We start from the raw sequence: 13,741 nt of genomic DNA, 5'->3' as shown, positions 1-13,741 counted from the left end.
TTTGGTTAAAAATTTTGATGTATGAATAGCGGACTTTATAGGTTCAAGAAGTATAACCGAGAGATGGGTCTTAAAGTGAGCCAATGGTTTAAACCATTCTTAGTTTAGATTTTGGAGGTCATGGTAGAAACCGAAGCCTTCCCGAAAGTGCTGTGGACTGGGAAGGACGTCACTACAACACCGAAGGATTAGGCGATCTAATCTGCCCGGGGTTTGAGTTTAGATTAAGACTACAATATTTTGTCTCCGGACTTACTCCGGTGCTCCGTTAATAAGTAGCTGTAGAGTGGTGCGGCCGTGTTTTCTTTTCGCTCCTCGAAAAACAAATATCCGTATCTAGGAATAGGTACCTATTACGAAAAATTTTAAAGCCTGTCAGCAGTAGACTCCGTCCGGAGGAGGAGCACCTGCGGTGATGACATCAGACCGTAGCATGTTGTCCGCCCATCCTATAGGGTGTCTTGGCACCTGTAGTCGAGAGTAATGCTTCAAGCGCACAACCAGTCGTCAGGCTTAGTAATGAGGGCGAGGCAGATGAACCAGAGAGATTCACAGTTCGTCCCTAGCCTTTAAACAAGTAAAGAATGCTAAGTTCGGCCGGGGCGAATCATATATACCCTCCACCATAGATCGCATTTGTCGAGTTCTTTCCCGGTATCTCTTTTTAGACAATCAAAGGATTAAAGAAAAAAGTTGTGCTATTTGAATTGAATGTTGAAGACCACAGTAGAAGTATAGGTGTAAAATTTCAGCCAAATCGAATAAGAATTGGGCCTTTTTGGGTCTCAAGAAGTAAAATAGGGAGATTGGTTTATATGTGAGCTGTATCAGGCTAAAGACCGATTCAGACCATATTTGAGACGTATGTTGAAGGTAATGGAAGAAGCCGTTATACAAAATTTCAGCCAAATCGGATAGTAATTAGACCTCCTGAGGCTCAAGAAGTCAAAATCCCAGATCGGTGTATATAGCAGCTATTTCAGGTTATAGACCGATTTAAAACATATTTGGCACATTTATTGGAAGTCGTAATAAAACACCTCGTGCAAAATTTCAACCAAATCGGATGAGAATTGTGCCCTCTAGTGGTTCAAGGAGTCAAGACCCGAGATCGGTTTATATGGCAGCTATATCAGGTTATGGACCGATTTCAACCATACTACAGCACAGTTGTTGGATATCATAACAAAACACGTAGTGCAAAATTTCATCCCAATCGGATAAGAATTGCGCACTCTAGAGGCTTAAGAAGTCAAGACCCAAGATCGGTTTATATGGCAGCTATATCAAAACATGGACCTATATGGCCCATTTACAATACCAACCGACCTACACTAATAAGAAGTATTTGTGCAAAATTTCAAGCGGCTAGCTTTACTCCTTCGGAAGTTAGCGTGCTTTCGACAGACAGACGGACGGACGGACGGACGGACAGACGGACGGACATGGCTAGATCGACATAAAATTTCACGACGATCAAGAATATATATACTTTATGGGGTCTAAGACGAATATTTCGAGTAGTTACAATCAGAATGACGAAATTAGTATACCCCCCATCTTATTGTGGAGGGTATAAAAAGTGGGGTCCAAGTACCTTTGGGCCGCCCCACATGCAAAACCCCTTAAAATAGGTTTATTTGACGATCATGACAATATGGGACTCAAATGAAAGGTATTCGGGAGTAGATTTCGAATCTGGCATACAAAATCAGATTCGAAGTATGCCCCCAAAAAGCCATTATACCCATTATTACTATATGATAATTGGCTGAAACGAGTTTCTTACAATTTTCATAGATTGTGTACGTTTGTCTTGAAGGAAACATAGGCTATATAATTTTTAGATATCTGGTGTAGGCGGACCCTCCCCTTTACCGCAAAAACCCCACCCATATCCGAAAGTGGTGCGATGGGCACAATAAGCGTATCAAATGAAGGTTATTGGAGACCAGAACACAAATATGGTATTAAAATTTGTGTTCAAGTACCCAGCGGCGCCCCTTCCCCCAAACCCCAAGACTTCTCGAAACAGATATATTCAAAGTTCATGTCAATATGGGACTCAAATGAAAAGTATTAGGCAGTAGATTACAAATATGGCATAAAACGTTAGGTCCAAGTAATTGGAGGTCGCCCACACCCAAATGGGCATATTAACCGACCATGGTTACATGGGATTCAAATGAAAAGTTTAGGGGGTAGATTGCGAATATGGTATTAAAATTTTCGTTCTAGTCTAGGTGGCGCTTTTCCTCTTAAAGATAGTCAAATGTGTTATTTAAGCCATTACGACAATATGGGGCTCAAATGAAAGATATTTGAGAGCAGAAAACGAATTTGATATCCAATTTTGGAGCCAAGTGTTTTGGGGTATGCCCTAAAGCATCGCCTAAACTGATCTTCATTTCCGTTGGGAATAAAGAACGAATTTGATATCTATTTTAAGTGCAAAGTGCCGGTGGCTGCCCCAGCCCCAAAACACCCTCCAAACGGTTCTTATTGGGTTGCCCAAAAAGTAATTGCGGATTTTTCATATAGTCGGCGTTGACAAATTTTTTCACAGTCGGCGTAGACTAAATTTTTCACAGCTGTCAGTTATCAGCTGTTACTTTTAGCTTGCTTTAGAAAAAAAGTGTAAAAAATTTATATTTGATTAAAGTTCATTCTAAGTTTTATTATCCGCAATTACTTTTTGGGCAACCCATATTTACCGGCCATGGCAATATGGGGCTCAAATTAAAGTGATTTGGAAGTGCAACATGAATTTCATATCCATATTTGAGTCGAAATGTCTGAGATGCCATCCTTCCCCTAATGAGAACATTACCCTAAGGAAGAATATTACCACCAGGAACTCACACATCAACGAGTGCTTTCTAATTCAAGTTTGAACACAATGATAAGGGACTTTGTCTTATAGCCGAGTCTGAACGGCGTCCCGCAGTGCGTCACCTCTTTGGGGAAAATTTTTCAAATGACCATGCATGGCATTGTACCTGGCAAATGTTACCAACATTAAGAAGTGATAAACATTGCTTTGTTCGATGTTCTCGCCAGGAAATTTTTCAAATGACCATGCATGGCATTGTACCTGAACGAGTCTGAACGGCGTCCCGCAGTGCGTCACCTCTTTGGGGAAAATTTTTCAAATGACCATGCATGGCATTGTACCTGGCAAATGTCCCCAACTTTAAGAAGGGATAAACACTGCTTTGTTCGATGTTCTCGCCAGGAAATTTTTCAAATGACCATGCATGTCATTGTACCTCGCAAATGTCGCCAACATTAAGAAGAGATAAACACCGCTTTGTTCGATGTTCTCGCCAGGATTCGAACGCGCTCGGCATCATAGGCCAGAATGGCACGAATTCGATATCCGCATTCAGGACGAAGTGTCCCCACCCTGAAAAGATATTTGAGAGTTAAAGAAGGGGCAGCGGAGCGGGCACGGTTCGGCTAGTCATGTATATAAAGCTACCATTTCTAGTTCGTTAGACATGCTAGTGTGAACTGTATATCGGCAACACTTAGTGTCAGCTACCCTGTAGTGTTATTAAGAGTCCGGTTGCCGAATTTGCAACACAATAACAGTGCGAGGGTCGTGGGCCATATTCCCACCAGAGGCTAGTCTGTGGATTCGTTCCTGTTCGGTTCCTTTAGAGGTTTTCATTTTTCGTAGGTTTGACAGAAGTCTGGAATGTAGAATAAAATAAACTAAATTTATTTTGCAGAATCCTTGGTGGTGGGTTCCCAAGGTTCGGCCTGGCCGAACTTAGCACACTTTTACTTGTTAGCCAACAAATATCTCTTTTTCGACCTCTTTCTTTGATTCCTTTTTTCATACCTTTGAAGACGAAATTGTTTCTATACACTGTTTCTATCCAGTTACCATCAATTCGAATAGTTCTATTATACCTAGCATTTCATCTCATTACGTAGACCAATTGTATTACCTTACAATTTACTCTTGCACAAATCTATTAATGTTTGCCATGATGTAGGTCATTGAATTGTATCCAATTTCATTGTCGTTTGTTTTTCTCTTCTCTACTTTCTTACTCTCCAACTTTGTTTTTGTAGAAAAATATCAAATCATTAGATGGCAATGCGCTTAACGACAAAACTGTCAATAACAATAAACCTTTGAAGACGATATTGTCGTTGGACAACAATACCATAGCAACGCCAATAGCGGGGGCAGCCTCCTCGCCCACCACAAACGCCACATCGGCGATTACGGCAGCCAGTGCATTGGCCAATACAAATAAATTTGCAGCTAGCTCGAATAGCAGCATACAATCACCATCGGCCACAGCCGCAGCATCAGCACTTTTCTACAATAAACATAAAACGCAACAGCAAAAGCAGCAGCAGCAACAACAACAACAACAACAGCAGCAGCAACAACTGCCACAACAGCAACAACAGCATGATTTAACGCCAAGCGGTGAAAGTATTCCATCGCCGCTAAGCTCCAATGGTAGCAATCATACCCTCACATCCCCAATGACCATTGATAATCATCAACAACAACAGCAGCAGCAACAACAACAACTACAACTACAGCAGCAGCAGCAACAACATAGACTCAATTTCCCATATCCAACTGCCCCACCCCTCTCCAACAATAAAGGCAACAATAGCAACAGTTGTAGTGGCTCTGGCAGTGTCCTTGGTGGCTCCAGTGGTGGTGGCGAAACCACTTCAGCTGCGCCCCATATGACGCAACAGTTAAATGGAGGCAGCCAACGAGGCATTGTTGGCGGTCTACTAAACGAACAACAACAGCAACAACACCATTTGGCCAATGGCAGTACAAGCAGTGCGGGCAGTATCAGTGGAGGCTCAGCCTCCTCCACCAACAGCAATCACAGTAATACCAGTCTAAATGCTGCCAATGTCTATAATTCCAACAACATAAACAGCAACAATTCCTCCACCGGACTGACCACAAATCTTCATCCCACATTAGGTAGGTAACCAAGCCTAGAGGAAGGGTATGACCAACACATATTTCCTTTAAATTTTTCAAGCGTTTCAATGAACTCAAGTTTTGAATTCAGACCACTTAAAAGAGTTTTGGAGTTTTTTAACTTTGTATGTTTCTTTATGTGTATATTTATATGTATTTGTTATTTTGTCTATGTATATGTGTGTGTGCGTATTGTTGTCAATGTCATTGATTGTTTGTTTGTTCATTTTGTTCCAATCATCTTTTCATGGTATTTCTATATTATTTACTAATTTCCGTTATTTCAAATCAATTATAGGATAAAAATCTAATTTGATTTGGAATTTTTAGTGCGAATTTATTACACTATGTAACACATTTTATGCTCAAAAGAAAACTTTTCACCTCTCCAACCTTGAGGAGGCCACGACATTTAACTATGAACCAATAATGCTATCGTTTGCTACAGCAAAACGTGGAATAATATATGAGAGCTATGTGTCAACCGTGAATTTCACCAGACGACAAAACCGGTTCATAACCTCATTTAGCTCCTATGGAAACCGATCACCTGATTTTGACTTTTTTATTCCGACTAGTCAGAAATTTTGAAGTTTTTTCAAAAAGATGGGAGTATATTCAATATGTCATTCCCTTCACAACACATCGCAATATCCATTTCCGACCCTATAGAGTATATATATTCTTGATCATAGTAAAAATCTAAGACAATCTAGTCATGTCCGTCCGTCCGTCTGTCTGTTGAAATCAAGCTGCAGTCTTTAACAAGTAAGAGCGTGCTAAGTTCGGCCGGGCCGAATCTTATATACCCTCCACCATGTACGCATCTGTCGAGTTCTTTGCTCAGTATCTGTTTTTAGGCAAACAAAAAATAATGAATACGGGCGGAGGAGGAGCTATATCAAATTATAGTCCGATTCGGGGCTCAAGAAGCAAAATCGCGAGATCGGTTTATATGGCAGCTGTATCAAGCTATAGATCGATTCTGATCATATTGCACACGTATGCTGAAGGCCATGGGAGGAGCCGTTGTATAAAATTTCTGCCAAATTGGATGAGAATTGTGCTCTCTAGAGGCTCAAGAAGTCACGACCCAAGATCGGTCTATATGACAGCTATATCAGGGTATAGACCGATTTGGACCATACTTCGCACAGTTGTTGGAAGTGATATCAAAACTCTATGTGCAAAATTTCAGTCAAATCGGATAAGAATTGCGCCCTCTAGAAGCTCAAGAAGTCAAGACCCTAGATCGGTTTATACTTTACTTTAATTGGCTATGACAGAATATTTCTTCCACTAGCCGAACGTAGAGTAGCGTTCCAAGCGCTTCGATCTTCTGCGCTCATTCTAAAATCTCTGACACCAAGTTTCGAGGTGTCTCCCACAACTTAATCTTTCCATCGAGCTTTTCGTCTTCCCGGTTTGCATGTACCACCGTATTTGCCTTCAAAAGACTTCTTTGCTGGAGCTTCTTCATCCATTCTGACAACATGACCTAGCCAACGCAGCCGTTGTATTTTGATGCGTGTAACTATGCTAGGTCGGTTTGTATGACAGCTATATCAGGATCGGTTTATATGACAGCTATATCAGGGTATGGACCGATTTGGACCATACTTCGCACAGTTGTTGGAAGTGATATCAAAGCTCTATGTGCAAAATTTCAGTCAAATCGGATGGGAATTCCGCCTTCTGAAAGCTCAAGAAGTCAAGACCCAAGATCGGTTTATATTGCAGCTATATCAGGGTATGGACCGATTTGGACCATACTTCGCACAGTTGTTGGAAGTGATATCAGAACTCTATGTGCAAAATTTCAGTCAAATCGGATGGGAATTCCGCCTTCTGAAAGCTCAAGAAGTCAAGACCCAAGATCGGTTTATATGGGAGCTATATCAGGTTATGGACCGATTTAAACCGATTTGGACCATACTTCGCACAGTTGTTGAAAGTGATATCAAAACACTATGAGCAAAATTTCAGTCAAATTGGATGAAAATTGCGCCCTCTAGAGGCTCAAGAAGTCAAGACCCAAGATGGGTTTATATGGCAGCTATATCAAAACATGGACCGATTTCACACATTTACAATCCCAACCGACCTACACTAATAAGAAGTTTTTGTGCAAAATTTCAAGCGGAAAGCTTTACTACTTCAAAAGTAAGCGTGCTTTCGACAGACAGACGGACGGACGGACAGTCGGACGGCGGACAGTCGGACGGCGGACAGTCGGACGGCGGACAGTCGGACGGCGGACAGTCGGACGGCGGACAGTCGGACGGCGGACAGTCGGACGGCGGACAGTCGGACGGCGGACAGTCGGACGGCGGACAGTCGGACGGCGGACAGTCGGACGGCGGACAGTCGGACGGCGGACAGTCGGACGGCGGACAGTCGGACGGCGGACAGTCGGACGGCGGACAGTCGGACGGCGGACAGTCGGACGAACGGACTTGGCTAGTTCGACTTAAAATATCACGACGATCAAGCATATATATACTTTATGGGGTCTCAGACGCATATTTAGTATACCCCCATCCTATGGTGGAGGATATAAAAATAGAGATATTGAGCTGAAACTTTGCACAGATTCTTTTTTTGCCCATAAGCAGGTTAAGTTCGAAGATGGGCTATATCGGACTTTATCTTGATAGAGCCCCAATATAGACCGATCCGCCGATTCAAGGTCTTATTCCCATGAAACCCACATTTATTACACGCTTTTGCTGAAAATTGGGACAGTGAGTTGTGTTAGGCCCTTCGACATCCTTCGTCAATTTGGCCCAGATCGGTACTGATTTAAATATAGCCGATTTAGGGTCTTAGGCCCATAAAAGCCACATTTATTATACGATTTGCTGAAATTTGGGAAAGTGAGTTGTGTTAGGCTCTTCGACATGATTCTTCAATTTGGTCCTTATCGGTTGAGATTTGGATATGGCTGCCATCTATACCGAACCTCCGATTTAGGGTCTTAGGCCCATAAAAGCCACATTTATTATCCGATTTTGCTGAAATTTAGGACCGTGAGTTGTGTTAGGCCCTTCGACATTATTCGATGATTTGGTCCATATCGGTCCAGATTTAGATATAGCTGCCATATATGCCGATTCTCCGATTTAGGGTCTTAGGCCCATAAAAGCCACATTTATTATCCGATTTTGCTGAAATTTGGGACAGTGAGTTGTGTTAGGCCCTTCGACATCCTTCGTCAATTTGGCCCAGATCGGTTCAGATTTGGATATAGCTGCCATATAGACCGATCCTCCGATTTAGGGTCTTAGCCCCATGAAAGCCACATTTATTATTCGATTTTGATGAAATTTGGAACAGTTAGTTGTTTAAGGCCCTTCGACATCCTTCGTTAATTTGGCCCAGATCGGTCCAGATTTGGATTTAGCTGCCATATAGACCTCGGTTTTAGGTTTTGGGGCTATAAAAGGCGCATTTATTGTCCGATGTCGCTGAAATTTGAGACAGTGAATTGTGTTAGGCTCTTCGAGGTGCTTCTTCAATTTGGCCCTGATCGGTCCAGATTTGAATATAGCTGTCATATAGACCGATCTCTCGATTTAAGGTTTTGGGTCCTTAAAAGGCGCATTTATTGTCCGATGTTTTCGAAATTTGGGACAGTGAGCTATGTTAAGCCCCTTGACATACTTCTGCAATATGGCACAGATCGGTCCAGATTTGGATATAGCTGCCATATAGACCGATCTTTCGGTTTTAGGTTTTGGGCCCATAAAAGGTGCATTTATTGTCCGATGTCTCCGAAATTTGGGACAGTGCGTCGTGTTAGGCTCTTCGACGTGCTTCTTCAGACCCCTGATAGACCCTGATCGGTCTAGATTTGAATATAGCTGATTGATCTCTGAATTTAAGGTTTTGGGCTCATAAACGGCGCATTTATTGTCCGATTTCGCTGAAATTTGGGACAGTGAGTTGTATTAAGCCCTTCGACATCTTTTTTTAATTTGGCCCTGATCGGTTCAGATTTCGATATAGCTGCCATGTAGACGATATCTCGATTTAAAGTCTTGGCCCCATAAAAAGGCGCATTTATAATCCGATTTCACTGAAATTTGACACAGTGACATGTGTTAGGTTTTTCGGCATCCGTGTATTTTTAGATATAGCTACTAAATAGACCAATATTTTGTTATACACAATTGGACAAAGACTTGTACTTATTAGTATTTCGTCCAAATCGGAACATATTTCGATATAAATGCTATGGGCCACAAGGTATGCAATTTTCACCGGATTTTGATGAAAGGTGGTTTACATATATACCCCAAGTGGTGGGTATCCAAAGTTCGGCCTGACCAAACTTAACGCCTTTTTACTTGTTCAAGATTACTTTTTAGTTTTTAGAGCTCATAACAAGCCGATTACTGGCTTAGGTGTATGTCCATAGTGTCATGCACCCTCTTTTCAACCTAACCTAAGTTTAGGTTGAATCATTAAATTCCGCAATTAAAGAAATTCAAATAAAAATGTAGTGGCCATTGTATGTTAGATAAATGTTCAAAAAACATTTCATTGACTTGGCCACATAAAATTTCCCCAATGCAACATAGTGTTAATCATTGCTACCATGTATTTCCTAGTATTATCTTTCTATGTGTGTGTGTGTGTGTGTTTATTTTAGACATTGCCATAGCCTATGTAATTTCTATGTGTATTTCTGTGTTCCGTTATTGATAATTGTTCAAAGAATTATTTACATTTTCATAGTGTGTGTTTTATAATCAAATCATGCCAATTCGCATACATAATGGATCAATTTAAAATCATTAAATAAATAACCTCATTAGGCATAAATATTTGATGCTAATAACAACAACAATAATTATTATATCGTAATGAGTTGAAGCCATCAATTAACCATACAATCACATTTTAACCTTGAGGCTACCATTGTCTACATCAATTAAGCTAAATAATATACCATTATAGTTTATTTATTTTTGAAATAATTATTTAGAAGAGAATGAGTGATAACTTAGTGGAATAAAATACTCATCCACTAGTTTTGCAATAACTATTATTCGGAACAACAACATCATTCTAACATTCGAAATAGTTTCGGTAGGCAAGCTTCGTAGAAATATTTCTTATTAGTAAAGGGAGGTTGGTATTGGAAAACCAAGCCGATATAAACGATTCCACGATATGACTTCGCCATTTGGAAGCTGCAATCATTGAACGCTTTGGCTGAAATCCTGCTATTGGTGTTCTTTTCCAGCATCTGTGCAACGTTTGATTCGATACAGGCCATAAAATTGCCCTTGACCCGATTTCGTTTCTTCAGTACCTTCAGAGCGCCACATTTGAAACTACACCCGTTGTAGTTTCTCTCCTAAAAAATAACCCCGGCTGAATTTAAACTGTTTTACTAGATTTTTATTAATAACAATTGAAAATCTTTTTGGTTAAATCCATTTTAAAGTGAAATATCCTTTCAAATCTGTTATTTGCCTAATAAGTATTCCTTTGGCATAGTATTTCCATTAATTTAATTTCATGTAATTTTTATACATATTTCATAGTTTCCCATTTCTCCATATTTTTCGAATAAGAATATAATTTGATACTATGGAGCTGCTATTAAATCAAAGCCATAAAACTTTTGATCATATCCATGTAATAAATATTTGCCCTGCTTGTTTCACAAAATTGTTTTAACGAATATTTATGGCCTTATCACTTTATGACATTTTAATTGCTCATGTACAAAAGTTCAAAGGTATTTGTGCAGGGTTTGTTTGTTAAACTAATTTTCGAATTGCTGCAATTAGATATTTGTGTTGAATACCATACCACAGGCATATTAACTTGATGTAATTTCGATGCAATTAATTGATAGCAAATATTACACACTGAAAAAAAACATTAATTGAATAAAGATGAAGGCTTAAGTGCTTTAACATACAACTTGGAATGTCTAGAACTGAGGTATGATTTCTATTGGGTTGCCCAAAAAGTAATTGCGCATTTTTTAAAAGAAAGTAAATGCATTTTTAATACAACTTAGAATGAACTTTAATCAAATATACTTTTTTTACACTTTTTTTCTAAAGCAAGCTAAAAGTAACAGCTGATAACTGACAGAAGAAAGAATGCAATTACAGAGTCACAAGCTGTGAAAAAATTTGTCAACGCCGACTATATGAAAAATTCGCAATTACTTTTTGGGCAACCCAATATATTCCGGACCCTCCATTATGTTGAATTTTAATTATATCTCCCTCATTTAGCATGAGAAAGATCTACTCATACGAGTACGCCAAAGGTTTTAGTCGCTAGTGCTTTGTTTTTTTTTTTTTTGAAGTTTGTTGTAATTTATACCCACCAACATAGGATGGAGGTATACTTATCTAGTTATTCCGTTTGTAAAACCTCCAAATATTTGTCTAAGACCCCATAAAGTACATATATTCTTGATCGTCACTACGTTTTGAGTTAATCCAGCCATGTCCGTCCATCCGACCGTCGAAATCACGATAGCGGTCGAACGCTAAAGCTAGCAGCTTGAAATTTTGCACAGATACTAAATACTAGGTGGGGATTGCTAATGGACCATATCGGTTCCGATTTAGATTTAGCCCCCATATAAACCGATATCCCGACTTCACGTCTAGATCCCCTAGACGCCACAATTTTTGTTCGATTTGGCTGAAATTTTGCATGTGGTGTTCCGTAGTGACTTCCAACAACTGTGTTAAGTACAGTCTGAATCGGTCCATAGCCTGATATAGCTCCCATATAAACTGATCTCCCAAACTGACTTCTTGAGCCCTTAAAGCCGCAATTTTTGTCCTATTTGGCTGAAATTGCAAAATTGCAAATTTTGCCCATGAACATTCCACTAAGGAACAGGGGCGTACTTTTCATATATCAATGAGTGCAGTCCGATTCATGTTTAAGCTTAATGATAAGGGGCCTCCTTTTTTATAGCCAAGTCCGAACGGCGTGCCGCAGTACCACATCTCTTTGGAGAGAAGTTTTACTTGGCATAGTACCTCACAAATGTTGCCAGCATTAGGAGGGGAAAACAACCGCTGAAAATTTTTTCTGGTGGTCTCGCCCGGATTCGAACCCAGGCGTTCAGAGTCACAGGCGGACATGCTAACCTCTGCGTTACGGTGGCCTAAAATTGAGCATGTAATATTTTCTTACAACTGTGCCTAGTACGGTCCAAATCGGTCTAAAACCTGATATAGCTCCCATGGAAACCGATCTCCCGATTTGAGTTCTTGAGTCCTTAAAAGCCGCAATTTATGTCCGATTTGGCCGAAATTGGTCAAGTAGTGTTATGACTTTCAACAACTGTGTCAAGTACGGTCCGTATAGATCTATAACCTGATAAAGCTCCTGTATAAACCGATCTCCCGATTAGACTTCTTGAGCCTTACAAACCGCAATTTTTGTCCGATTTGGCTGAAATTGTTCATATAGTGATTTGTTATAACTTTCATAAACCGTCCCAAATACGGTCCAAATCGGCCCATAACCTTATACAGCCCCCATATAAACCGATCTCACGATTTGATTTCTTGAGCCCCAACAAACAACAATTTTTGTCCTATTTTGCGGAAATTTGTATAAATTTTTAGCAGAATCTATGGTGATGGGTTCCCAAGATTCGGTTCGGCCACTTTTACTGGTTAACTTGGTGCGAATGATCCTAAATCTCTCACCGATAAAGAGAAAAGCTCCTTTATTTTGGGCTCGGAGATTCGCCGAACGGGCAACCCTAAAGGTTAAACGTCTAGATTCGTACATGGCGCCGCAGTCCTCCAAAAGGCTGCGCTAAAGACAGCTTGGTGTTGGTAATTGTCGACAAGGGAGAAGAACAGGGCTGCATACCTAGGAACAATTGGAGTGGGATAGTCAATGGACTGTCATATGTATACTCCGATGTCCTTGAGGAATTGCATGGGCCACCTCCAGTCTGTGGCGATGCAGGCTTGTATCGGGGCCGATACAAACTAATTGCTCAGTTAAAATGTATCGCTAATGAGGATCTGTGAGATCTGGCCAGGCGCGGCACTGGATTCAGTCAAGAAGAAAGATATTCCTTCTCGACCAATGGCACTCTCTCAGATCGCGAATTCGTACTTGGGAGACTTAGGACCTGTAATCCCAATTTTTCAACCAAGGACTGGAAGATTAGATGAGGCTGATGGCGACCAGAGGCATGCAGTATTCGCACTAAATTCCGAGTATCTCGCAGACTTCGAAAAGTCTGAAGGAGTTGTATCCTAAGGATTCAACAAGTTGAAACTGAAGGTTTATGGAAGCTGTGGGGTTGGGAAATCCAGAGACGACTTAGCAGAACATTTGTCGGAGGCACCATCGACCACATCTCTAAAGTCAGGCGGATTGCAGGAGATTGACAATCCCCCTGTCACAATCAAAACAGGAGGCGAAGGCGTTGAAACGGGACCCTACAAGCCCTGTATGGGTGGATCATCTGGTTGGATTGGACTCGAGGTGTTCACCAGCGGGAAGGTACGGAACTCAACAGGTTCTTCAACAGCAGCAGCTAGTGAATCATTTAAGCAGGAATCGTCCATACCGCAAGTGTCCAATGTCCTGAGCAAGAGTGGTTCCACTGCCTTTCCAACTGCCGCGGGATGCGCAAGGAACTCACAATGACAAGCTCGAATGAATCTTAAGAGAATGAAGTCTTAACGGACTCAGAATACGAGGCTAATGCAATAGTGGTGGAAATTCTGAGTCTTATGTCTATGGTCC

The 13,741-nt window shown here is 40.8% G+C and overlaps 1 protein-coding gene across 1 annotated transcript in view; it reads left to right on the top strand.

Moving 5' to 3' along the window:
* The window catches only part of LOC106084876 (uncharacterized), a 124,678-nt gene that overhangs the window by 51,473 nt on the left and 59,464 nt on the right, over positions 1-13,741 (top strand). The window contains exon 3 of the mRNA XM_059369477.1: positions 4,084-4,975. Within this exon, the coding sequence (XP_059225460.1) occupies positions 4,084-4,975 (892 nt within the window). The remainder of the gene's footprint in view (positions 1-4,083; positions 4,976-13,741) is intronic.

Source organism: Stomoxys calcitrans, chromosome 5 (assembly GCF_963082655.1).
Source record: "Stomoxys calcitrans chromosome 5, idStoCalc2.1, whole genome shotgun sequence".
NCBI lineage: Eukaryota > Metazoa > Arthropoda > Insecta > Diptera > Muscidae > Stomoxys > Stomoxys calcitrans.
Note: the sequence above shows the minus strand (reverse complement) of the source record. Positions and strands in the feature narration are given on the sequence as shown.